Raw genomic sequence first — 23,041 nt, forward strand, 5'->3', positions numbered from 1 at the left:
AAGGTCGATTCTTAAATCAACACTTCTCATGGACACAACGTATAAAATCTTTCAACAAGAATTGTCATTGCGCCATTTTTAAATTGTCAGTGTAGAAGTTTTTAATTACTCTGATGTAAACGTAGCAATATTTTCATTTTCCACAATAATGTTAAGTTGTTTACTTACAATGTACAGTAAGACTCAATGAAATTGTCTGAGCAATGAAACGGAGAAAGAAATCAAACTTCTTTCACGTATTGCTATCAGACGATATTCGCTTTGGTTCAGTTTATTTATATTAACACGTAGGACAGTTATATTCGCGCTAGGATGAATCCTTGATTCTTTCTTCTTTTTCTTTGCATTTCTATCATCTTACAAAATGATGTACAAGCGTACATAAAAGCATCTAATAGTAAGTTTAAGCTGATAATTATTACGCAAGTTAATTGCAAGCTTTATTTAAAGAAAAAAAAATCGGGTGGTACCAGTTTACATATTTTATTGATCTTCAAATATATTTTTACAGGATTTTATATAAAACTCATCTTATATATAAGCAGTAAGTTTGAGTGTTAATTTGGCCAAGTTTGTAGACGGTTTTAATTAGACCAACTTTAAGTAAGAATGCTTCCTTTACAATTTTTTCAAAAGTCAAACACTCTTCGTCCTTATATGCTTAAATATATTATCAAGAGTCGTAGCCGTAAAGCAGGGTATGCATTCTGTCAAAAAAATACTAGAAATACTGTTCATTTAACACCTATTACTGCCATCCGGCTGTACACTGCGTTTACTATTCTAAACAGCAGTCATCATCATTTTCAACTTCGGATCGTAGAAAGAAAAAAAAAAAAGAAAATTTTATAGGAGAAAACACTGAAAATATCTGAAAAAGTCTTCGGTGAAAATGTTCTATCAAATCCTTGAACTGGCGTCTTCCCTGCTTCATCCACTACTAAATATATCTAATAAAGAAGGGAATAGTGATTCACGCTTAAGGGAAATAATTCATTCTGTTAATATGTTCGCATGAATGACACTTTGGGGAGAAAAAGCGACTTCCAATCGTATTGGCTTAAAAGGACACAACTTTCGTTTATTGAGCTGTAAGCATATGTAAAAAGTGCTTCCCGATGACCGAATTCGACAATATCATCAAACATATTAACCCAATTAGGCAATAGTGTATGCTCAACGAACTTGCGCGTGCGCGTGCGCCTGCGCTTGTGCCTCTCGCAAATGTCATAACAAAATTAATATATCATCAAATGTTCGCCATCAATTTAAAAATGCAAATCAATGACCGATATTTGTTAACACATTCATCGTTGTTTAAATTTAATAATCAGCTTTATTACGTTTAGGCTTTCGGCTCTTTTTTCCATTTTTTTTTTTTTTATTTTTTTTATAAATTTGTCATATCGTGAATTACGGGATGTTCATTAAACGCTTTGCATTTATGAGTTCAACGAGTTTTTTGTACTTGCTTGGCGTGCGACCACATCAATATAAACGCACCGTAACGAAATTATATTTATCTTAAGGCGAATGTTGAATATTTCTCGCTTAATTTAATGTACAGCGACTGCTTACTTTTTCGCTAACTGCAAGTTTATTACGTAGCCCAGAAGCAATACTACCTGACTAGTAGCAGCAAGAATTTGTTTAACTTCCAAGAAAGACGTACATATGCTGGCGCTATTTTAGGTTAAAATCAGCTCCAAGGGTTTGTAGACTACTTGTAGATATGTACATTTCCAAAAATATTAGACTCTTCCGAGGCAGATTTATGTCATATATTACGTAATGTATGTATGTACATAATTTTGAAAGACGGGAAACGATTCAATATTTTGTTATACCAAAAGATTTAGATTAGTTTTCGGAATCTATGTAAGCATCACTTCCCATCTGTTCATGTACCTGTCTGTCCATGTGTCCATCTTTTCATATATCCCTCCACTCATGCTCCCTGCGTCCATGCGTCATTCCCGTGACCGTTTTCTATCTGATCTGTGCGCCGCTGTTCTAGTGCTCAAACCTCAGCTCAAAATTATCGCTCAGAAATATTTTGGCTTACCTACGAAAGTTCTCGAATATGTTTAGTTAATTTCATGTAAATTATTCGATACATCAAATTTCTATTATGTCTCTTTAGGTCATTAAATTTCTAACATAGAATACTTTTTTGTTTGTTGCTCCAAACGAGAATTGAACTTTTGTTCATACTTCAAGCATTTTGTGTAAAAGAGATAAATCTGCTCTCATTGGTGATCCGTGTTACTTCAAAATCATGTAACCATAGGATTGGTTATATATCTGTTTTTCTGTCTGTTTGTCTGTTTATGTACACATATTTCATATTATATGCATGTGTGTAAAGTTTTTCATTTCGTTGACTTTTATTTAACAGGTTAACACACTAATAACGTCTACAAATGACTACTAACCACACTTGCATGAATTATGATCAAAATACTATCTACAAGTGCCTAGTAACCACACTAAGCAGAATTTGTTGCATACATGATCAAAAGGCATTTGCGGCAAAATTTGCCGAATCATTAGTTAAGATAACCACATGAAAATCACCTCAGAGATATTTCTCTGATCCTTAGTTTTTCCATGGGTTAAGTTGCTCTATTAATACAAAAAATATATTAGTGTTGGTAACCCTTTCCAAACGTCAAATTGAATTTTTGATGTTTGAAAATTTATTTCAAACATTTTTCACATTTTTTAGTTACGGTCGACAACTGAATTCAACTTAGCTGCTGAGCCACTTAAGCTAAAATCTCGGTCTCATACTAATGCCGAGCAGCGAAAAATGCCAGTGAAGGAAAGAATGGTATAGAAAAACAAAGCAGGCGGAAGTAATCCACGAAAAGGAAGGGGGTGTGAAAGAACTACCCAATGAGACGCAGCAGATAGAGCCCAAAAACGAAAGGAGAAAGCAGAACAAATTGGGCGAAGATAAAAAAAATAAAGAAATAATAGCTCCAGGTATTAAAACAATTTTCCTTCTTTTTCTTATCAATATCGCCGCGACTACCGATTGCTTTTGTTCATACTGCTACTCCTTTTTAGGCCATATAGCGCTGTAGGTCTTGCTTCCAGAAAGGCTTTCTTGAATCGATTTAAGCATGTGTACCCGTATAACTGTGTGACAACTTACAGATCGCGGTTTGAAGCAATTTAGTACACTAATGTGTTTTAGCCAACAGAAGTGGCCCACAGGAAAGAAGAAGAGGTAATAGAATAAATTTTAATTCTTTTTCATATCAATTTTCCTAAATTCTGATTTTCTTAGAGCAAATCGGCTGCATTTACAAAAAATATTGTATGCTTTTCCACATTCTTTGAGGACAACAGCCGTAAAGGCGTCACTTTATGAAGCTTACTAACACACGTTTATGTGTCATTAATCTCATTCGTGTTATTTCAAAATCGTGTAACAAAAGAGTTTGTTATGTACCTATTTTTCGGTAAGCTTTTAATCGAAACTTTAGAAAAAACCACTAAAACCTTCTGAAAGCTTTCCTGTTATAGCAAAAAAAAACGTCGATAATATGAAAAAAAAATATCCAAAGCCACAATATTGACGATAACAGACTTACATGAATTACGATCAAAATACCATCTACAAATGACTACTAAACACACTAATACCATCTACAAACCGCTACTAACCATAATAATATTATAAACATAACGTACATTAGAATTCAAAATACGACTAAGCCTAGAGGAAACATAAGCTGTGGCACCAACGACCATGTCCAGTTCATAAAGGATTTTTGACATCAAGAAGGCATTCATCATTCCGCGCAAAAATATAGGAAGTTAATCTACTTTTTTTCGCGTTGTTCATTGTTTCGTACGAAGTCTTACGGACTTTTTTTTTTTCTATAAGTACCACGCAAATATTTTATATAAAATATTTTTATTGTTTATTTTCAGTTATTCGTTTAATCAAGTTTTAAACTCAACAAGTTTTAAATAATACAAATAAAGTAATTAATAAAAATTCTACTAGAGAACTGTAGAAATTTGAGAAAAAATTGTAAAACACATCACCAACAGTTGGCGTTGCCAGTTGTCCAAAATAAGCAAGATCGTATATGATAATAAGAAGCAACAACGGACTATTTATTGTGCGCAATAAATGAATGAAAGAAGAAGAACAAATTGTAAAGAGAAATACATTAGCGGAAAATACATAATTTCATACGCAAGGCCGAAAAGAACGAGAAATTTTTTTTAATAATGGAAGATCTTAGAGCATTCACTGAACTTCTTTTTAAAGCTAACAATATAGAAATTTTACAATAAGCTTGCAGATGAGTGAAGACAAAAACTTCACACAAAGACATTAGCTTATACTAACCATACATGTATACATGATCACCGGATATTTGCGGCGAAATTTGATGAGTGATTAGTTAAGATAAACATGTGGAAATCATCTTAGAGATATTTCTCTAATTCTATCAGAGATCATCTTTTTATATGTTTACGATCACTTAGTTCCTTAGTTTCTCCATTAGCTTAGTTGCAGATGAACTTCTCAGTTTAGTTAAATATTGAAACCAGAAAAACAGAACCAGGCGAACAAACGCAATATTTGAAATTTTATTTAAAACTTTTCAATAAAAAACGATATTCACCCCTACCATCTTTTGTTAATTATTAGTGTTACAACTTAACTTATTACTGCCAGACAATAGGCAGCAACACATGTATGAAAACCAATAAACACATACTCGCTTGATAAATTAACAGATAATTAATGCAATAGTTTAGGCAAAAAGTATTGAGAAAGTTTTCTATTAGTTTCTTACTCTTGCTGGACATGTGACGCCCCATGTAGTGACAAAAGCCTTCTTCTATTCCTTCTCCATTAATCATCGATGCTGGGAGGGAACTTTCTAAATACAGATTGTCGAACATTAGGGGGGAGGGGCAGGCAGGAAATCTAGTTGAGGTGATTTGTGAATACAGATTGAAAATTTTAATTAAAAAAATTTGAGCTTGAAGTGTAACTATCTAAGCAACGTTTGTGGATTCAGACGTATGCATAACCCATAGAATAATTAAGACCTATTAGAAACCGCTAGCTTTTCATACTCTACATCACCTCTTCTAACGACGTATAAGCTTTGTCCAAATATGTGCAAAATCCAGAAGTGCTTGAGTGCAAGTCCGGCACACCAATCAATTCAGTCTGAATCATTTCTTGACACAATTCAATCTTGTCTGTCTCTATACCTCTCCCACGACTGCCCATGTAGTTGCAAATTCCACCTACAGGTCGCGATTTTTAAAAATAATTCGATGAATTTTGTTGCACTAACTTTTTTTGGCCTAAGTTCTAACCCTGTTGAATACGGATTTTATCGGGTCATATTTACATACATATTTGAAACCTCTTCCCCCATGCTAGAAGAAGACATTCATGGGATATTTAACACCCGTGAGCAAAAATCATTGGCAATTATTATTTTGCCATGGTGAAGGAATGTGCAAAATTTTGTATACAATAGGGGCAATTTTGTTAATCATTTCCAACAGAACCATTTTTCAAAAATGAAAACTTAAAATGATTATTTTAAAATATAAAATAAAGGCGTAATAAAGTCAAATTTTCAAAGGTTCATAAAAAATAGTTGATCTGAAACAATAAATCAACATATAAATTTACTCTGATAAGTTTGGACTACTTAGGTTTGTTCAGACTGTTTCTTCCAAAAGAGTTCAAATGAAAAACTAAGTCTTTATATGGCGAGAAGGTATAATTTTTTTCATTTTATAAGAAAAGTTGGTCTAAGGTAATGCTTTAACATATAAACTTACTCTGATAAGTTTGGACTGCATAGGTCCTTTTCTTCAGACTCTTCGCTCTGTAAGGGTTCTCAAGAAACATTAACCTTTATATGGCGACAAAGCAGAATTTGGTCTAAGGTAATGGTTCGTCATATAAATTTTAGATTACGCAGATTTTTTCGGATCTTTCCTTACATAAATATTCCCATCAAGAGTAAGTATTTTAGTGACGCTTAATGTAATTTTTGATCCAAGATAGCAAATTTATACATAATCTCACTGTTTGGATTACATATCTTTTTTCTTCACAGCCCTCACTATATTAGGGTCTAGTTTTGATATGGTGACAAAATACAATTATAATAAAATAATTTTATGACAAAGACAGGAGAAGAATTGCATTAAGCGAAGTGATGTAGGGTATTGAATAGAGGCCCCCTTCCAACGTTTATTCATAAATCTATTGATTTGTGCTTAAATGCCTGTGTATTTAAATAAGCTTCAGTATTCCCTCCAACTTCCATAGGGTTGAAGCTGGAGTTCCAAATCCCGTACCAACAAGGGATCTTCTGCATAATAATCGGCCTCATGGACTTCTGCCATTTCCCTTTCGAAGCAATTATCGAACATAACATTCATAGAAGAATTAGACGCGCCATAATCCTCCGTCTGCTTACTTCCGTTTTGTCTTCGTAGGGCTTCTGCATATCTCCTAACATTGTCCATTTCCTTTTCTAATTCACGGACTTTATTTTTACTTACAGTACACTGCTTGCGCATGTTGACGAACTTGTTTTGACATACTATATACTGCTTTTGCATGTTGACGAACTGATTTTGACAAACTATATACTGCTTTTGCATGTTGAACAATTTTTTTTCACTTTCATGCAGCTTATCCCTAAGTTTTTTTAATTCGCCAACATAGCTTTGAATTTTAGAATCGTCTTCAAAATTTAAAAAGAGTCTTTGTCGAAAATTGAATGGACGTCGATATTCGGGACAGTTTATCGATCGTAACATCCACCTTTCAATACACTGCCCATGGAATACATGGCCACACGCAATGAAGTAAATTAAGTGCGATGCTGTAAAGCTTTCAAAACATATGGAACAGAATGCTCCAGGGGACAACTCCATTTTTCCAACAACTTCTTCAACTTCTTTCCGCAACTTCTTTTCGGCAACGGCACGATATTCTATTTATTGATAAACACAACAGCTGAGATGACTATTTGGCAGTAAAAGCTTTGCACGAAATAAGATCTGTAGAAAAGAAAAGAAAACGTCAATCTGTTAAGATTTTTGCCTTAAAAAAAGATTTTGTACAGTAAAGTTCAAATAAATAGTTTATACGATATAATGGTGGCAGATTCGGACCCCATGTGAAACTCAATGAACCGTTTAGCTAAACTCTCTCTAATCCCTTTGCCATTCAAGAATTCACAAAGACTTTGGGTAAAAGTATTGTAAAAAGCATTGTTGCGGACCTATTAGGACGGTATTCTGCACCGGTTCAATCAAGAACCTTTCATTCGCACCGAATTCATATCCTTTCATACATTCCATGGACGACGCTGTAGTACCTGTACATGGAATGGAAGAATTGACCACTTCTACCCAAGGACACGCCTACAACGGCCACACGTCTACGCGACAAAAACTTCTGTTTCGAAGATAGGAACAAAAGCTGCGCCCACTCCATATTATAGAGAATGAAAATGTTATTCTTTTCCTTTTTTATCTTTTTTAGGATAACGGCGATGGATATAGAATTTTCGGTCTAATTTCAAGAGAATGCTAATTTAATTTACTGTAGCTGCATATTACTCTATGTCGGCAGAATTGCTGTCATTTGGAACTCTCCACGAACGAGGTCTTTCCTTGGATATCGTCACAGCGGCAATGCAGCTTTGAGTTGGCCGTTAATTAAGCCACTGCTAATTAGAAGGACTAGAGTTTGGTGAATAGCCCGAGAAGGGCAACAAATTTTATTGGTATATGTAGGCTGCTAAAGCTTCATTTGCCATATGTGTCTGAACAATATCTTAGTGAAAAATCTTGACTTCGAGCACAATAGTTTCAATAGTTTTCTTCCCTGAGCAAAACAGATCAGTGAAGACATCGTGGGGATCGGTATGCTAAACGGTGGATCTGAAGTCCTTCTGGGTGTTGCGTACATCCGCACAAGCTTAATGGACCCTTATACCACAAACGGTCTAAGTTGTAAAAATTAATGTTACACTTATGAACTTATATTGTTTTGACTTTGTAGGCTAAAGACTTCTTACAATTTCCAGGTCTTTTCATATCCGACAGTACCTGCGGCACAAGGTGTATATTAGGTAGTGTAGTAGTTTGCATTTAAGCTATAGGTTGCAATTTTTGGGATATTTTAATGAAATTTGGTGCAATGACCTAGGGCGAACGCTATTGCAAATGGTTCTGATCGGTTAACTTTTTCAACCACTCCCACCACTCACTTCGGTGTAGCATATTAAATAGGTGCGACTGTAATGTTCTTACTTGTTGCACACAAATAGTACAGCTTTTCGTAAAGTAAATGTTTGTAAAAAAAAAATTTCGGCCTTGTCTTCTTTCTGACAACTAGGAGAGTGTGGACAACAAGCACCACACAATTCAGAATTTCATGCTGATCAAGAATATATATATCTTATGGAATATCTGAAACTTTCTTTTGGGTGTTGCAAACATTATGACAACACGAGTACACCCCGCATCTTCCAATGGCAGATATAAAAATTAAGTTCGACTTATGGCGAATATCTGAAACCCGTATCGTATGATATCAATGAGTTTCAAAGTATATTACAAATTATGGGAGTTTCCATTAGCTATCCATTAATTTTAAACCTTGCCTTCTGAATGATAAAATTACTTACAGGTTCCAGTTAATCTATTGAAAATAATTACACAATCTTTCAGTTTTCTTGAATAATTTTTGCTACCGCAAGCATTTAAACATCAGACGGGACAAATTGACAGACATAAAAATTCTCGGATTCTCAAGTTAATCAAGGATATACATATATATATATATATATATATGTAAGGATAATATATATAATAAGGATAATATATATAATAGGAATAATATATATTATTATTATATATATAAATACGTGTTATATGTGTCTCCTTTAGGATGGTACAATCTAAAGTACTAATCTAAGATATTCCCATCTTTCGATTACAGGTAGAAAAGAAGCACATTGCTTAAAAAAAAACGCGTCCGGTAGATACGGATTTTGGATAAAAAACAATTGAACCAACAATTTGGGAATATATGGGAAATACCATTGAACCTCCTCTCTCCTCTCTCCTCTCTCCTCTCTCCTCTCTCCTCTCCTCCCTTCTCCCTCTATGGAGAATAAATAGTTTTTCCCTTATAAAAATTAATTTTTCATGAAAATTCCTACGTGATATAGAGGACAAAAAATAAACATACCTGGTCCATATTTAGTACCGTTAATTTTTACGCCAAATTATTCTTATGGACCAATTGCCAATTTAATACTAAAACATTAAACCTTTTTGTCGTAGAAAATAAGAAAAATTATGTAGAAAGAAGTTCCAAAAATTGCCGCCACCCGATTAAAATTTGCCGCAACAATTTAATGCACCGCCATACTATCATTCATAGACTTTTCTCGAAAATATATAAATTTGAAAATTTCTTTTTCCAGATGACAAGTTATAAAAGTAAGACTTTATATGCGGAATAATCGTGAAAATTTCCCGATTTGACCTCATTTTCCAAATACCATAAAATGTCAGTAGGAAAGAACGTCCAGAAGAAAGAAAACGAGACTCCGTAATTTATGCTGATAAACAAAAATTGATGAACATTATATATATATTTATGCCAACCCAGCTTCAAACTAACCGGTTTGTGTTTAACTGTACGCTTCTTCAGCATTTTTAATTTCTATACTAAAAGGGACACCGCGCCTTTGTAACCTATAATTTAAATTAAATATTATGCTATCATATATGTTTTTCATACCCTACACCACTTGCGGTGCGTAAGTTTGTGCGAAGGTACGTAACACCCAAAAGGGCTTAAGATAGACACAGCTTTTATTATACCGATCGCTTTCATATCCATCAACCCACAGGTCACAATTTTCGAGATATTTTGACAAAATTTGATAGAATGATGTGCTTCGACCTAAGGACGCACGCTATTAAAAATTACTCAAATCGATCCACTTTTCCAATCACTCTCCACATAACGTGTTACTTTTTATTAAAAAAAATTGCAATTTTGCGAAATTTTTGGACAAAGCTCGCCGAATAATAATACCTCGACGTATGGTTCGGCTTGGGCAATTTTTAAAACCCCATCAATATAACCGTTCCTACCGAAATTGATTCTTTCCGTAGTAAAAGTAGTTTTCAGTATGTCACAGTGTACAGTAAATTGGCAAAAAATTTGGGCCACGTAGGCCAATTTTTTGAATACCAGCACATATAAGGATTCTCAGGATATGTAAATTCTTATATACCAAGAAAACCTAATTGCTAATATTTTATGATGAAAATTTGTAATTTGAATCACATGGGTCCACATCTTGGACCACGCTCCACATTTAATTTCTCATGCGTTTTACGTAATTTAATGCTTTTAACTTGAATTTGCAAAATAAAGTTTTCCTGCCTTCATTCATCCGACAGTTAAACTCTCAAATATTCAAATTTAAATTGAAAGTTTCGATTCTGATGCGCATTCCTTTGATTAGTTTTTTTAGGGTAACATTTTAAAACGGATTAGATCCCTACGGAAATCTGTTTCAAAAGATAAAAAAATTACATTTTTCGAAAAACATATTTTAAATCAATTCGCTGAGCAGCTTATAACGTAAAATAGGCCTCGACCAGAAAGTTGAAATATTTTATATATGAAAGAAGCCTAAGAGATTTAATTTCGGCTTTATGACAACTTTGGTAATATATTAACTCACCCGAAGAACGTCACCCCAAGACGAATAAATTCTTTCTTGCATTTGGTTTCACTTCTAACACAAATTTATATTACTTAATAAAGGGCGCATTAATCTATCTTCCTTACCCAGTTCAATAACTATTCGTTGCGCTTTTAAATTTTTATTATTCACTTGAATTAAAAATTTTTAAAATTGTTCTTCTATATCCTTATGTTTTATCAAAAAAATGCTTATTATTAGTTTGGTGGCTGTAAGTGATCTGGATCTGGATTATGACCAAAAGGAAAATTACTATCCAGCAATCCATGCCCATTAGGTTGCGTAGGGATGCCATTATTGTCAGGAGATCCAGGAAGTTCTGGTTGAGCTGGGAAAGGAAACAAATTTCCACCGGGTTCTAAAGGATTTAAATCGCCGCGTCCAATATCAGCCGGAGCTGGTATCCCTGGGTTCGGCCTCTCCGGTCCATTTTGTCTAAATACAAATTAAATCCATGTTAAAAACAGTTTGTTATGTTGAAAACTGCAACTGTTTTAGATCAAATCATCCTACTCAAAATATTGTATGTATATGTCATATTACACCTATATACGACCTCAATACTTACAAATTATTATTAGAATTTTGCATCTTTGCCCTTGTGGATATTGTTTTTATGCATATAAAATTTTCATCAAATCCTATAGCATTTATTCTTCGGCTGCGTTATTAAAGAAAATTTTATAATCTGCGGAAAAATTTAGCCATGAATTGATTTTTGAAATTACAAAAAAAACAAATTTTCCAATTTCATAATGTAAGAGTTTTCAACAAAGTTTTTATATATTGCTGTATAGAAAACAAGCTTTACATTACTACAGCTTACTGTTTTATAAAAGGCAGTATCTACATAACTAGCATATCTATGCCAACTGATCAGATTGGAACATCTTTCGAAAAGGAAACAACATCTGGCGTTAATCACGTGGCATTTTTTCAAAATTATTTTTTCGATGCTTTATTGTTTGCTATGGTATTTGTTTAAGAAAACGTACATCTGGCAACATTGCCATGAGTCATAAACTAGTGTGAATGACAATAACAAATATGGCTAACATTTGAAAGCAATTAAGAAAAAAAGAACTACAATTAAGCCCATTGCAGACTATTAATCAAACTAAGAAAAAACTCTTCCATTTATCTTAGTGGTGAGTCATATTAATCGTAATTATTGAGCCTTGATGATATTTGGCAACTAAAAAAAAAAGGTACAATGACAGATCCGCGCTTAAGACAGTTGATTATTAAAACGGGTGTTGTTAAACGATTAACAAAGGAAAAGACCGTCTATGAGAGAGAAGTGGTGATTGAAAGGCAAAGACTGGACAAATTTAAAACTGAAGGAGCCGATGAACACGTTCTTAAAAAACAAGAAGAAGTAATAGAAGAGTGTCTTATGATGCTACCGGATGCGGTAAGAAGGTAAGCAAAACGAGCAGATGTTTATCATGGCTTGCTGCTATTTGTGTAATATTTTGTCCATATTAAAGATTGCAAAGAGAATATGCTTTATTACAAAAATTCCTCGAAGATGAGGTTGAATTAAAAGAAACGAAGGAATACGTAGTAGCAGAACAAGTTTTAGCTGCTGCAGAGGAAGTGATACCAAAAAACGTGAAATTCTGAATATACGGAATTAGTTCATTACTAATTCGCCAAAACATAATTCCATATTTCTTTATTAATTTATAATTTGAATTGCATACAAATGTCTTCGAAAATCGTAAACGTTTCTGAAGTGAAAAAAAAGCTTAAGAGTGTAATAGAAAATTTAAAGTATTTGGAAAGTAACAAAGAAGATGCGGAAAATTTTTTACCTATACAGCAAAAAATATTCTGCATGCTTAATGAAGTAGAAGCTCTTCCTTTGAAAGCTATTAAATCGCGAATAGAAAAACGAAAAAAAAGAAGACAGAAGATTAAATTAAAAAAAAAAAAAATTAAACTTATAAACATTGAATTAGCAAGAACTGCAAAACCAATAAGCAGCCATAATCAAGAAGCCACACTTAATAAAATAGAAAAGCATTTAACAACTAAAAGAAGCTATCAGCAATTAAAAACAATATATGAAGGCCAACGTTTCCTTAAAATTTTTAAGTTACTTGAAAATTTACACCTAAGTCGAGGGCAAAGTGCAGATGAAACTAAAAGATTTGCACAAAAATTTCAACGTTTAATAACTGTATGGAAGACTATTATTCTAGAGAAGCAAAATTGTAATGAAACCTTAGAAAATCAATGGAACACAGCACTATTTGGTAGTCCGTCATCTAACCACCACCACCTTGATCTGGAGAATTTCTTGCGCAGAAGGTAAAAGAGTCAGAATATCATTTATTAATTTATTAAAATTTTCTCTAAAAACATTTGTAGGACAATTTGGGATTCTTTTATATCATCTAAAGGTTCTTCCATACCGCCAGGTTGGATATTGCCACCACACCACGCAAATAACGAATGGTCTGCACATCTTTGCTCTTCATATCCTTAATATATTTATTTAGATTGAATATTTAACAAGAATAAATAATTTTAAATTTTTTTTAAAAGTTTTTTGGAGTATTTATTGATATAATGGAATTAACTTTTTGACCTTAGTAACTAAATGAAATGCCGCTATTATCCACTGAATCGACTAATTCATTTTATTCATAAACCCAGTCATTGGTCGCAGGTTTCCAGGCGACAAGCTCTTTTTCATCGAACCATAAAGCAATTTCCTTTTCTGCCGATTCAACGGCATCTGAGCCATGAATAATATTCCGGCCGACTTGAATGCAGAAATCTCCCCGTATTGTTCCAGGTAATGAATCAGCGGGATTAGTTTCACCGAGTATGCGACGACCAGTCTTAACTACATTTAATCCTTCCCATACCATGGGGACAACAGGGCCAGAGTTCATATAGTTCACTAGACCGGGGAAGAATGGACGAGAAGACAAATCGGCATAATGTTTCTCCAGCAAATCTTTGGAGGCCTGCAAATTAAATATATAGACACATGTAAATTCTCATTTTCAACATAACCTCAAATTCTTATAAGTTCATATCACATTTTCTAACACTAAGCACTCGTAACAATTTAATTTAATTATCATAAATCGAAACAAACTGCACATACCCACATAAATTTCATGGCTACCAATTTAAAGCCTTTCTGTTCGAAACGCTCAATAATTTTACCAACAAGCCCACGTTGAACTCCATCGGGCTTAATCATAATAAAAGTACGCTCCTTATTGCTGGCCATCGCGTTTGAAATACAAGAGAACAATGCCAAAATTATTCCGATCATGAGCAAAGTTTTCTTCTGTCGCCGCCGTTCGCTGCTTCTGCCATCAGTTAACGCTGACGTAATTGATGACGTTTCGCAGAAATTTCGCATATTTTTTTTAACTGAGGGTATATTTCTACGGTGACAGTTTGAGTAGGAAACCCTAAACATTTCCTTCTTCTGTAAAGAAGGTTCATAGCGTTAGAATAGAAAAGGCTCAGTGTGACCAGGCTGTCACTTAACAAAGTCAGCGATTCATAACAAATTTTTTGCTATTTGTTTGGGCTATGAGATAGCACTCGATTTTTTCTATTAACTTGTTGACGTTAATTCCTATTGGCTTTTTAGCGTGTCTTAGGCCTACTACGTCTTTGTTTTATGTATTTTGGAAGAAAATTGATCCATAAATCTAGAATTTTTCTCATTGCTTCTTACATATCTTTTCAAAACGAAAGTGATATACGAATTAATACTAACGTCAATTGTCTCTACTCTTGAAAAAAATAAATAAATAAAAGAATTAAATTTTCATGCTCTATAAAATGAAGTGAGGGCGACTGATTTTTTCTATTTTCAAAATAAATGTTTTTGTCACATAGCCGCGTGGGCGTTGTAGGCGTGTCCTTTGAAAAGTATAGGTCACTTCCGAATTTTTTTTCAAAAATTTTGCGAAGGGAAAATATTTCTCATAGATACTACAGAGTTAGACAGACGGACAAACGAACATGCTGGCCTAGAATTTATATACTTTAGGGGGCTTTTGAAACTTGTTTCTGCGCGTTATAAAGATGTTGAAAAAAAAATTAAATTTTTATGCACTATAATATTACGTAGGCAGGGCAATTTTTTTTCATTTTCATACAACTATTACACCATCGCCCATAGAATATGCGTTCAAATTTTTGCACATTTATTTGCTATAGTTTACGAGTAATGAACAGAAAACCAATTTTTCATTCTGTTTGAAAAACAAAGGGGTACTCAGCTTACGTTGTGCTGTGGGCGTGTCCTTCAATTGATTCGGCCAATTTCCAATATCAACCCGCGTACAAAAACTTATAATGTTTCTGTCCAATTCGACGTTGGTAAATCCTTTTTGGCGTCCAGGAGAATGTTTACAACAGATACAGCGCAGACGGACATACATACAAATGGGCATGGTTAAATCGATTTAGAATTTAATCAAGAATATATGTACTTTATGGCGTCTCTGATGCTTAGCTCTGGTCGTTGGGAACGTGTTGACAAAGTGAATGTACCCGTCAGCCTTCGATGACGGAGTACATCAAAGTTGAATGTCGCGTAGAATGAACAGGCTATTATAAAATCAAAAGTTTTCTAAATTTTTGATGCGATATGACATGTGTTTCATTTTGATCATTCTATATCTGCATTAGATAAAAAAATTTCAAAACTTTTTTTATTGTAAGAAAATGCGAGACCAACTCAATGGATAGTAAATACGAGGAAGCAAATATATGCTTATATGTAAAACAATAAAAGCAGTCGGTATAATGAAAGTTTTTAAATTAATTATATCGCACTTTTTAGATCTCATTCAATTGTTATTGCCGATTATAGGTAAGAACATTGAATGTCTGCAAAGAAGAAATTGCAATAATCCCCTTGAGATGCGGCCTTTACCGTAAATTTATATGAACCACTTCTACGAACATATGTAAAAATTAACACCAAATATTCAAATATATGCGAAAATCGAACGGCAGGTCTCTAAAAATGTACTAAAAGTAGTCAGAATGCTTTTAAGGGAAGATTTCTTGCGGGGAGAATTTTTTTGAGCTTTTCTTTATTTTCACCGAAATTCCTCCAGCTTTTGCTTAGAGCAAGTTGCAGCTTTTGTTTAAATACGCATCGTTTCTTGCACATGCAAATCGATGAAAAGAAGTTGAATGATTTTATTGAAGCTTTTTTTTAAGAAATAACTTTCTGTCAAAAAGCTCGAGAAGTGGTGGCGCATATCTTTATTATTAATTTATTAATAAATTTATAGATAATTTTTTTTAGTAATAGTTTAGTAATTTTAACAACTTTCTACTTGTTATATATATATCCACACCTTGTGGTACAAGGTACACTAAGTTAGTGCGGATATATGTGACGTACGGAAGGGTAACTGCATTATTATATTCACGTTGAATTATACATTTTATTTAGAAAACCCGATGGTTTTTGTATATTGATTATCAATATCTGCCGAACGATTCTGCTCTATCCGCTGTGTGAATGCAAAATTTTGAATACTATTTTTGTTCTTTAGCGACAAAAAGCTAATGATTTTTATTTATATTCACTAGGGCATCCGCATATTGAAATTCGGGACTATTCTCATATTCACACATATCTAAAGCGATTTCACAACTTTCCTTAACCACTCGCTTGTCATCGGACGCATAACGGTTTAAAATGTCTATGCATTCTTCAGTAGCGATAGCACCTAAGGCTTCGGCACATTCATGTCTAACCATTTCATTTTCTAAAGGATCTTCCAGATTTGTTTTTAAATACTTTATGCTGCAGGGATCCTGAAGTTGACCCAGAACGAAGGCTACCTCATGCCTGAATAAATAAAATTGAATATTTAATAATATTTAAAATTATATGAATATTATTGATTTACGACCTAAATAAGGCCGAACTATCTTTTAAGCCCTCTGCTAAGGCCAACACTGATTCCTTGGAGCGTTCATTACGTAAACTGAACATGGCACGATAACGATCGAATAAACTTCGCTTCGTATCTAAGTAGACCGATTTTAATTCCTCCAAGGATTTGTAGTTATCTATTGGTGGTGATGGATCTACAGAAGCATAGGGATTTTCATCATTTATTTGATGACCGCTTTGCAGCCATTTAACGCGATCTAAAGCAATTGAACATGTTTCGGCCACTTCCACTACAGGATCGCTTTTGTATTTTTCCAGAATTGGTATTACTTCTGACAAACCAATTGCACCTAACGCTTCAGCAGCTTCATGTCTTACCTTGTGGTACAAGGTAGATTAAGTTAGTGCGGATATATGTGACGTATGGAAGGGTAACTGCATTATTATATCCTCGTTGAATTATACATTTTATTTACCATTTTACTTACCATTGGCTCTTGAGTAACATCTTCTAAGACTTCAGTTAGTATACATAAAGCCCGTTTATCTTGCATTTGTCCCAAGCAATAAGCTAATTCATGTTTTAGGAGAGCTGAATCACCAGAAAACCCACGACTTATTTCGGCAATTGCATCTGCACCACCAATGTTTTTTAATGTAAACAAAGCGCGAAATCGTTCTTTAAGTGGACGACTTTTACTATTAAGCACACAGCCAATTGCTTTGATTTGTTCCTGAGTAACCATGGTGTTTATAAAATATTTAAAAAGAGTATTTATAAATATAACAAATTCGTTCTTTGATTAAAGAAAAATTACAAAAAGTGTTATTTCTAAGAATTGACAGTAATGCCAATGTATTGTAATAAATAAATTAAAACCGTTTATTATTCGTTAATTGCTCGCTTCTTCTGAACAGGCCTATGCGCTGTAAAAATAGCCACATAGAAATTCACACAGTATATTTTACTTGCTTTTCGCAGTATGAAACATATCTTCGGCACTTGACACTTAGTAAAATATTTTCAATTTGTTACATTCAACTGTCGTTTTAGCATCAAGTCCGGCAACATTGTATATTTGCATAAATTTATTTACTTAATTTACTTTATATCCAACAACTACATATTTGATCAGTTTCAGATGTAAAGACAATCCAACATCCGAAAAAAAGCAAGACGAAGACAATTTGTACCGCATTTAGAAAACTCACATTATTTGAAACCTCTCAAAATGAGTGCACCTTTTAACGCGGATGAAATGAGAACCATTGTCAACTCCATAATAACATATGTGTTAAATGGTGCCTCCACCAAGCTACCAATTAAAGAAAAGGATATTATGCAGACCATCGATAAAAAGGGTAAATTATTTAATGCAGCACTTCAGAGAGCCGGAGAGATTTTAAAGGAGGTAAGTTTTTACTTCATTGAGGAACCTTTATAAGATAATGTTACGAATATTTTTCTGTTACAGACTTATGGTATTCTAATGGTTGGTTGGCTATGCAAAAAAAGATTTTTAATATGTTTTAAACGTTTTTAATTTTTGGCTGCGTGTATACATTTTTAAAATATATTTTTATTTGTTTCTAATATAATTTTTCATTCGTTTCTAAAATATTTTTTTATGCAGGTCGCAGTACCGGAGAGCAAAGGTGCCAAGTCATACATATGTTTTAGCGAGGATTCTGGAAAATCGCTGCTAATGCATGACGAAAAACAAAAAAATCAATTAATTTTATTATTTATTATTTTATCATTCATATTTATGCGTACTACAACATCAATTCCAAGCATAAGTGAAGGTAAGCGTTCAGAATAATGTAGGGTATGACATGATTCCTTATAATCTTTACATAACAGCGTATTTGCAGAATTTCTTAAAAACTTTACATATTGATTTTGATGTCCCGCACGAATATTTTGGTAATAATATTCGAAAATTGATAACAGATACATTTGTGAAACAATTATATTTGAAACGTGAAAAAAGTAACTCAGATTTGGAAACGGAAATTAAGTATACAATAGACATTTGCGAAAGCTGATTTTATTTAAAAAGCGCTTGCTATATTTTAGGTATTGCTATTCTTGGGGATTTCGTGCCCATCAGGAATTTGACAAAAAATGTCTGCTGTTCGCTACAGCCCAGGTATAAATAGCCTTTGCACTTTTAATATCAGTTCTATTTTATTGACTTACTGCCTAGATTATGAAGAAGCCGGCAAAGGCTTTTGGTACTAAATACGATGAAGTGTGCAAGGATGAAGAAGACGCCGGCTAAATTTTTATGTTTTATAGTTTTAATTTGAATGAACAAAAGCAACGTACTTTATGTGCGAAAATGTATTAAGTATTTAGATAAGTCTTTGATGTGATGTTCTGCATTTTTCTCAATAAATGTGTATTCTATATAGAAAAATAATGTTGTTTATGTGTGTGCATATTTCGTCTTATGTTGAAGTTAGTAATAACTTTTGGTCTTCTTCTTTGGACGTACATTAATCTTTCCATTCTCTCTTACAGTACTATAGTTTTGCTGGTCATTCGACGGGCATGGTTTGCGATATTGTTTCTTATTAAAAACACTAAGTCTCTCCTAGTCTTAACTCTCTTGCAAAAACGCCATCGAACAGCTTATAATCCAATATATTTTGGTAAGAATTTTTTTATAATTGGGAAGCGCTCTACAAATAATTCTCATTCAAGTGCACATAAAATCAAAATTTTGATACATCCAAAATTCTTTCCGATGCCTCTTTAAATAGCATTATCTTCCAAAAAAAAATTTGTCGATATTTATGAAAGTTGTCAGAAGTTTTTTTAAATCTTTTCAAAAATTTTAAAACGATGTCTCTTGAAGAAGCTGTCTTTTTTGGAAAATCTTATGTCACAGTAATTTCGTTATAAGTTCAAAGCAATTTTTGTAATACTCATAATTGAACCTTTGGTACATATATATATATATATCGATAAAAAATCGGCTTAAAAATTATATGCTAGAAAGTGTGTAAATATTTTCGTTGTTTTTTTTTGGAAAATTGTTTAATAAAGTCCTTTTGAGTAGTTTAAAAGAAAATAAATAAATAAATGAAGTTTCGAAATATATCAATATTCTGCCAAAAATTCCAAAAACAATTTGGATTATGATGAAGTGCAATTTAATTTTATGCATTCTTGCGTAAGAACTTTGATTACCTCACTCATATTTTAATCGCTAAACAGATTTGTATAAATATTTGCATCATTGTTTTTCGCTTTTTCTGAAAGAAATTACATCTCTACTGCTGAACAATTATCACGGCGTTAGGCAACTCTGTTTCGTGTTTGTGTCGAAGTGTGACCAATTCGTGCGTGTACGAGTTGATGTAGTGGAATATTTTTATAAATTACGAATTTTTGATAGCTGAAATTGCTTTAAAAATATCTAAATTGGCGGACAAATTCGTTGCTATTCCAATAAAGTTTTTTGCATAAAATAATGTTTATAATTTGATCGTTAAAGGCGTTTAAAGAGGTTTTGAAATTTGCGCGTTAATAATAATTTCGTAAAAAAAAAAAGTGTTGCTGCGCTTATATTTGTGTATATGCAAGTGTGTAGAAATATAAGCAAAGCAACCTACGTGTGTTTTTATATTAGGCAAAGAGATTGCGGCTAATCACGATTGGAGGGATATAAAAAAAAGTTTTACATATATTTACAGCAATAAAGTTGAAAAAAATAATACGAAAATTGTGCGTTCAAACAGGAAAAAAAATCATTAGAAAATCATGTCGGAAATTAGTGAACAGAAAAATAGCGCGCCATCCAATGAAGCAGAACAGCCAGCAGAGGTAGCAGCAGAGAACATCGAAATGGTGGCCAATAATGTTAAAGCACCCAATGCCAGCAATGAAACATTATCATCTAAAGCGATAGAACAGTCATCGCCGAAAAATGAAAATAAAAAAACTCCCGTAAGTATATGATATTAAGCAAATAAGAGTTTTTTTCAAGTATGTATGTGTAAAAAGTATTCAATCATACATGCACATATATTCGCAAAAGCAAGCAAGTGCTTGTTCAATTAACAAGGCTGCGCGATAAAGCTCATGTACCTAAATCTCTAATAAGTGTTTAACTTTAGTTAATCGTCGATTTAACCGACTGCGATGATAAAAAAAAAGCTGTTGTGCTACTTCTTTTTTCTTTTTATAATTTCCCCTTTTGTAATAATAAAATAAGCTAAAAACAAGAAATACAATCGTATGCAGGTACACACATGACTACATACGCCAACAGCGTTGATATCGCTGCCTTCGATTTTCCCGCGTGTTTTATTGGAACAATCTGGAATGTCTACGCTGCTATGCTGCGATATATAAAGAAGAGTCTCTGCTACCAACATTGACTGATACAAAATATACGACAGAATCAAAGAACTTTTTTGAGCACATGTATATACACATACATGCATACAAGCACACAGTAAAAAAAACGAAACTAGAAAACAATTCATTCTACTCGTAAAAAATATACCCAATTTTTTTTTTTTTTTTGTGACAGCCTTGCCTGCTTTGATGTTTCTTTTAAATATATAGAGAAATTTTTGTACACCCGCGCTACAGTGCTTTTACATTATTACAGTACACTGTTTGTTGTTCACCTTCCTGTTGTTATTTGTGCATGGATGAGAGAGAGAGTGTGTGCGTATACCGAACGATCTAATGTAAGCGCATTGTGAATGCATATAGTTACGTTTGTATACGTTATCACATTTATTTTGTTTTTATTGTTCGCGTTGTTTACCCCCATTTTTGTGTTATTATTGTCGTCATGTTTGGTTTCTGTGTGTGTTTTGTGTATGCTGTACTTTGCGTTTTTCTTCTCCGTTAATTTACCGTTAGAGTTGCCACTGTTCGGTTTTTTGTTCCTTTAAATTAAAACGAGAAAAAATGCTTTAATTTTCCAATTAAATTGCTTTCTAATTCTCTTTAACTGGTCAACGGTTTAAAACATAAATGTTTGGAAAGGAAAATTTGTTGTAATTTATTTAACACATTTTCAAAAATTGTTTGTTCATTTTTTTTTGCCATTTTCTTTATTCGTATTAACATTTAGAGATATTAACTTATTTTATATTAACATATTAAGATAAATTACATACATATATAGATACATGTATTTGTATGTTGAAGTAACTCGTAGAACAACAATTTAATATAAATATTTTAATAAAATTTAAAACATTTATATTTTTCAAACACACGCACTCCACTTAAAGGGATGGAGAGAGACAGAACACACACTTTTAAGTGTTTTTTTTTAACTAAGCTAGTTGATGTTCGCGATAGCGCGCTAAATTATTATCTCATTTTTATTGTTAAGACCGTACATTTGTCTTTTTTGTTTTTGCCTAAATAATACTTTTTGCTTTTTCAACATTCAAAATTTATTTACTTGGAAACAGTGTTTAATCCTCAAGATTTCTGAAACCAGCTTGTAGATCTTCATGTAATTGCTCAAAATCACTTTTGATTTTTGCTTCACCATCTTTAACGGGGTCCTGTAAGCGATAAGATAATGGAATAAATGTACATTTTTTTAAAACTATTAAAGTAATCTCGCGCTGACCTTAAATTTCATTGATGACAATTGATATAAAATGTTGCCCATGGAATCTCGTATGATATTCCAAGTAATCTTATTATCCGATTGTGCAGTCGATTCGACAGCATGTCTGGCCAATTCATAGAAAGATATTATATTTCTTAACATGCCCACTGTTTTGTAAAAGGGACATACGCGATCGTAGGGGGAATACGAGTTTTGCTGTAAGAAATCATCTTTTAACAGCTTGGCCACTTCCAAAGTGATTTTATCAGTTTCTGCAAGTGAAGCTTTACCCACGAGTTGCACAATTTCCGAGAGATCTTCCTCTTCTTGTAGAATTTCCTTTACTTTAGTACGAAGTGGCACAAATTCGGGGAAGTTTTTGTCATAGTACTCATCCAAGGCGCGCATATATTTCGAATACGATATTAGCCAGTTAATGGAGGGAAAATGTTTGCGTTGAGCTAATTTCTTGTCCAAACCCCAAAATACTTGTACAATACCCAGAGTAGCAGAGGTCACGGGATCGGAAAAATCACCACCTGGAGGTGAAACAGCGCCCACAATTGAAACGGAACCCTCGCGTTCGGGATTGCCTAAGCATTTAACGCGTCCCGCGCGTTCATAGAAAGTTGCCAAACGGGCACCTAAGTAAGCTGGATAGCCAGAATCAGCTGGCATTTCAGCTAAACGACCAGATATTTCACGCAAAGCCTCTGCCCAACGTGATG

The 23,041-nt window shown here is 33.3% G+C and overlaps 7 protein-coding genes and 1 long non-coding RNA gene across 17 annotated transcripts in view; 5 read left to right on the forward strand and 3 right to left on the reverse strand.

Moving 5' to 3' along the window:
* The first annotated feature begins 2,719 nt into the window (after nt 1–2,719).
* LOC119638421 lies at nt 2,720–3,714 on the forward strand. 3 transcript variants are annotated; one of them, XR_005247434.1, is made up of 4 exons: nt 2,720–2,988; nt 3,073–3,235; nt 3,296–3,470; nt 3,521–3,714. It is a non-coding gene; the product is annotated as an uncharacterized LOC119638421 (long non-coding RNA). The 3 variants fall into 3 exon arrangements; XR_005247435.1 differs by having other exon boundaries at nt 3,535–3,714; XR_005247433.1 differs by having other exon boundaries at nt 3,296–3,714.
* An 8,144-nt stretch (nt 3,715–11,858) lies between these two features.
* LOC119638413 (tubulin-specific chaperone A) lies at nt 11,859–12,462 on the forward strand. Of its 2 annotated transcripts, XM_038035180.1 has the most exons (3): nt 11,859–11,962; nt 12,023–12,236; nt 12,305–12,462. In XM_038035180.1, the coding sequence occupies exons 2-3, from the start codon at nt 12,028–12,030 to the stop codon at nt 12,438–12,440; spliced, it is 345 nt and encodes a 114-aa protein (XP_037891108.1). In that variant the 5' UTR covers nt 11,859–11,962; nt 12,023–12,027; the 3' UTR covers nt 12,441–12,462. The 2 variants fall into 2 exon arrangements, with proteins under 2 accessions (XP_037891108.1, XP_037891107.1); XM_038035179.1 differs by having other exon boundaries at nt 11,870–12,236.
* A 44-nt stretch (nt 12,463–12,506) lies between these two features.
* On the forward strand, nt 12,507–13,322 carry LOC119638411. The gene is made up of 2 exons (XM_038035176.1): nt 12,507–13,130; nt 13,191–13,322. The coding sequence occupies exons 1-2, from the start codon at nt 12,523–12,525 to the stop codon at nt 13,306–13,308; spliced, it is 726 nt and encodes a 241-aa protein (XP_037891104.1). The 5' UTR covers nt 12,507–12,522; the 3' UTR covers nt 13,309–13,322.
* A 32-nt stretch (nt 13,323–13,354) lies between these two features.
* Nucleotides 13,355–14,155, reverse strand: LOC119638412 (nucleoside diphosphate kinase). The gene is made up of 2 exons (XM_038035177.1): nt 13,939–14,155; nt 13,355–13,795 (listed from the first exon to the last, which is right to left on the reverse strand). The coding sequence occupies exons 1-2, from the start codon at nt 14,110–14,112 to the stop codon at nt 13,463–13,465; spliced, it is 507 nt and encodes a 168-aa protein (XP_037891105.1). The 5' UTR covers nt 14,113–14,155; the 3' UTR covers nt 13,355–13,462.
* Nucleotides 14,156–16,048: 1,893 nt separating this feature from the next.
* LOC119638372 (melanoma-associated antigen D2) lies at nt 16,049–19,125 on the forward strand. 4 transcript variants are annotated; one of them, XM_038035126.1, is made up of 7 exons: nt 16,056–16,221; nt 17,853–18,128; nt 18,192–18,209; nt 18,351–18,522; nt 18,581–18,737; nt 18,797–18,869; nt 18,927–19,125. In XM_038035126.1, exons 2-7 carry the CDS (start codon nt 17,949–17,951, stop codon nt 18,999–19,001), a joined length of 675 nt encoding a protein of 224 aa, XP_037891054.1. In that variant the 5' UTR covers nt 16,056–16,221; nt 17,853–17,948; the 3' UTR covers nt 19,002–19,125. The 4 variants fall into 4 exon arrangements, with proteins under 4 accessions (XP_037891057.1, XP_037891054.1, XP_037891056.1 ...); XM_038035128.1 differs by lacking the exon at nt 16,056–16,221 and adding an exon at nt 17,762–17,789; XM_038035129.1 differs by lacking the exon at nt 18,192–18,209 and having other exon boundaries at nt 16,049–16,221.
* LOC119638371 (deoxyhypusine hydroxylase) lies at nt 16,065–17,637 on the reverse strand. The gene is made up of 3 exons (XM_038035125.1): nt 17,205–17,637; nt 16,733–17,094; nt 16,065–16,668 (listed from the first exon to the last, which is right to left on the reverse strand). The coding sequence occupies exons 1-3, from the start codon at nt 17,460–17,462 to the stop codon at nt 16,380–16,382; spliced, it is 909 nt and encodes a 302-aa protein (XP_037891053.1). The 5' UTR covers nt 17,463–17,637; the 3' UTR covers nt 16,065–16,379.
* Nucleotides 19,126–20,031: 906 nt separating the features above from the next.
* LOC119638365 (RNA polymerase II degradation factor 1) overlaps nt 20,032–23,041 on the forward strand; it is a 10,908-nt gene continuing 7,898 nt past the window's right edge. The window contains exons 1-2 of one of the 4 annotated variants that reach the window (XM_038035114.1): nt 20,032–20,265; nt 20,358–20,674. In XM_038035114.1, coding sequence (XP_037891042.1) covers nt 20,489–20,674 — 186 coding nt within the window. In that variant the 5' untranslated portion in view covers nt 20,032–20,265; nt 20,358–20,488. The remainder of the gene's footprint in view (nt 20,266–20,357; nt 20,675–23,041) is intronic. The other 3 variants (XM_038035116.1, XM_038035113.1, XM_038035115.1) reach the window with 3 other exon arrangements.
* Nucleotides 21,919–23,041, reverse strand: part of LOC119638363 (V-type proton ATPase catalytic subunit A-like) — a 4,134-nt gene continuing 3,011 nt past the window's right edge. The window contains 2 exon segments of the mRNA XM_038035112.1: nt 21,919–22,263; nt 22,332–23,041. The exon segment at nt 22,332–23,041 is cut by the window's right edge and continues 82 nt beyond it. Coding sequence (XP_037891040.1) covers nt 22,171–22,263; nt 22,332–23,041 — 803 coding nt within the window. The 3' untranslated portion in view covers nt 21,919–22,170.

The sequence above is a fragment of the Glossina fuscipes genome, unplaced genomic scaffold (assembly GCF_014805625.2).
Source record: "Glossina fuscipes isolate IAEA_lab_2018 unplaced genomic scaffold, Yale_Gfus_2 88, whole genome shotgun sequence".
Taxonomy (NCBI): Eukaryota; Metazoa; Arthropoda; class Insecta; order Diptera; family Glossinidae; genus Glossina; species Glossina fuscipes.

Bases quoted from the DNA above. Each gene is read 5' to 3' on its own strand.
- LOC119638371 (XM_038035125.1), bottom strand. From the start codon at position 17,462: ATGGTTACTCAGGAACAAATCAAAGCAATTGGCTGTGTGCTTAATAGT. The intron at 17,095-17,204 runs GTAAGTAAAATG...TTGTACCACAAG, and splicing joins ATGTTACTCAAGAGCCAATG to GTAAGACATGAAGCTGCTGA. The intron at 16,669-16,732 runs GTCGTAAATCAA...TTATTTATTCAG, and splicing joins GATAGTTCGGCCTTATTTAG to GCATGAGGTAGCCTTCGTTC.
- LOC119638411 (XM_038035176.1), top strand. From the start codon at position 12,523: ATGTCTTCGAAAATCGTAAACGTTTCTGAAGTGAAAAAAAAGCTTAAG. The intron at 13,131-13,190 runs GTAAAAGAGTCA...AAACATTTGTAG, and splicing joins GAGAATTTCTTGCGCAGAAG to GACAATTTGGGATTCTTTTA.
- LOC119638372 (XM_038035126.1), top strand. From the start codon at position 17,949: ATGAGTGCACCTTTTAACGCGGATGAAATGAGAACCATTGTCAACTCC. The intron at 18,738-18,796 runs GTATACAATAGA...GCTATATTTTAG, and splicing joins GATTTGGAAACGGAAATTAA to GTATTGCTATTCTTGGGGAT. The intron at 18,870-18,926 runs GTATAAATAGCC...CTTACTGCCTAG, and splicing joins TGCTGTTCGCTACAGCCCAG to ATTATGAAGAAGCCGGCAAA.
- LOC119638413 (XM_038035180.1), top strand. From the start codon at position 12,028: ATGACAGATCCGCGCTTAAGACAGTTGATTATTAAAACGGGTGTTGTT. The intron at 12,237-12,304 runs GTAAGCAAAACG...TCCATATTAAAG, and splicing joins CTACCGGATGCGGTAAGAAG to ATTGCAAAGAGAATATGCTT.
- LOC119638412 (XM_038035177.1), bottom strand. From the start codon at position 14,112: ATGATCGGAATAATTTTGGCATTGTTCTCTTGTATTTCAAACGCGATG. The intron at 13,796-13,938 runs GTATGTGCAGTT...TTTAATTTGCAG, and splicing joins TAGCCATGAAATTTATGTGG to GCCTCCAAAGATTTGCTGGA.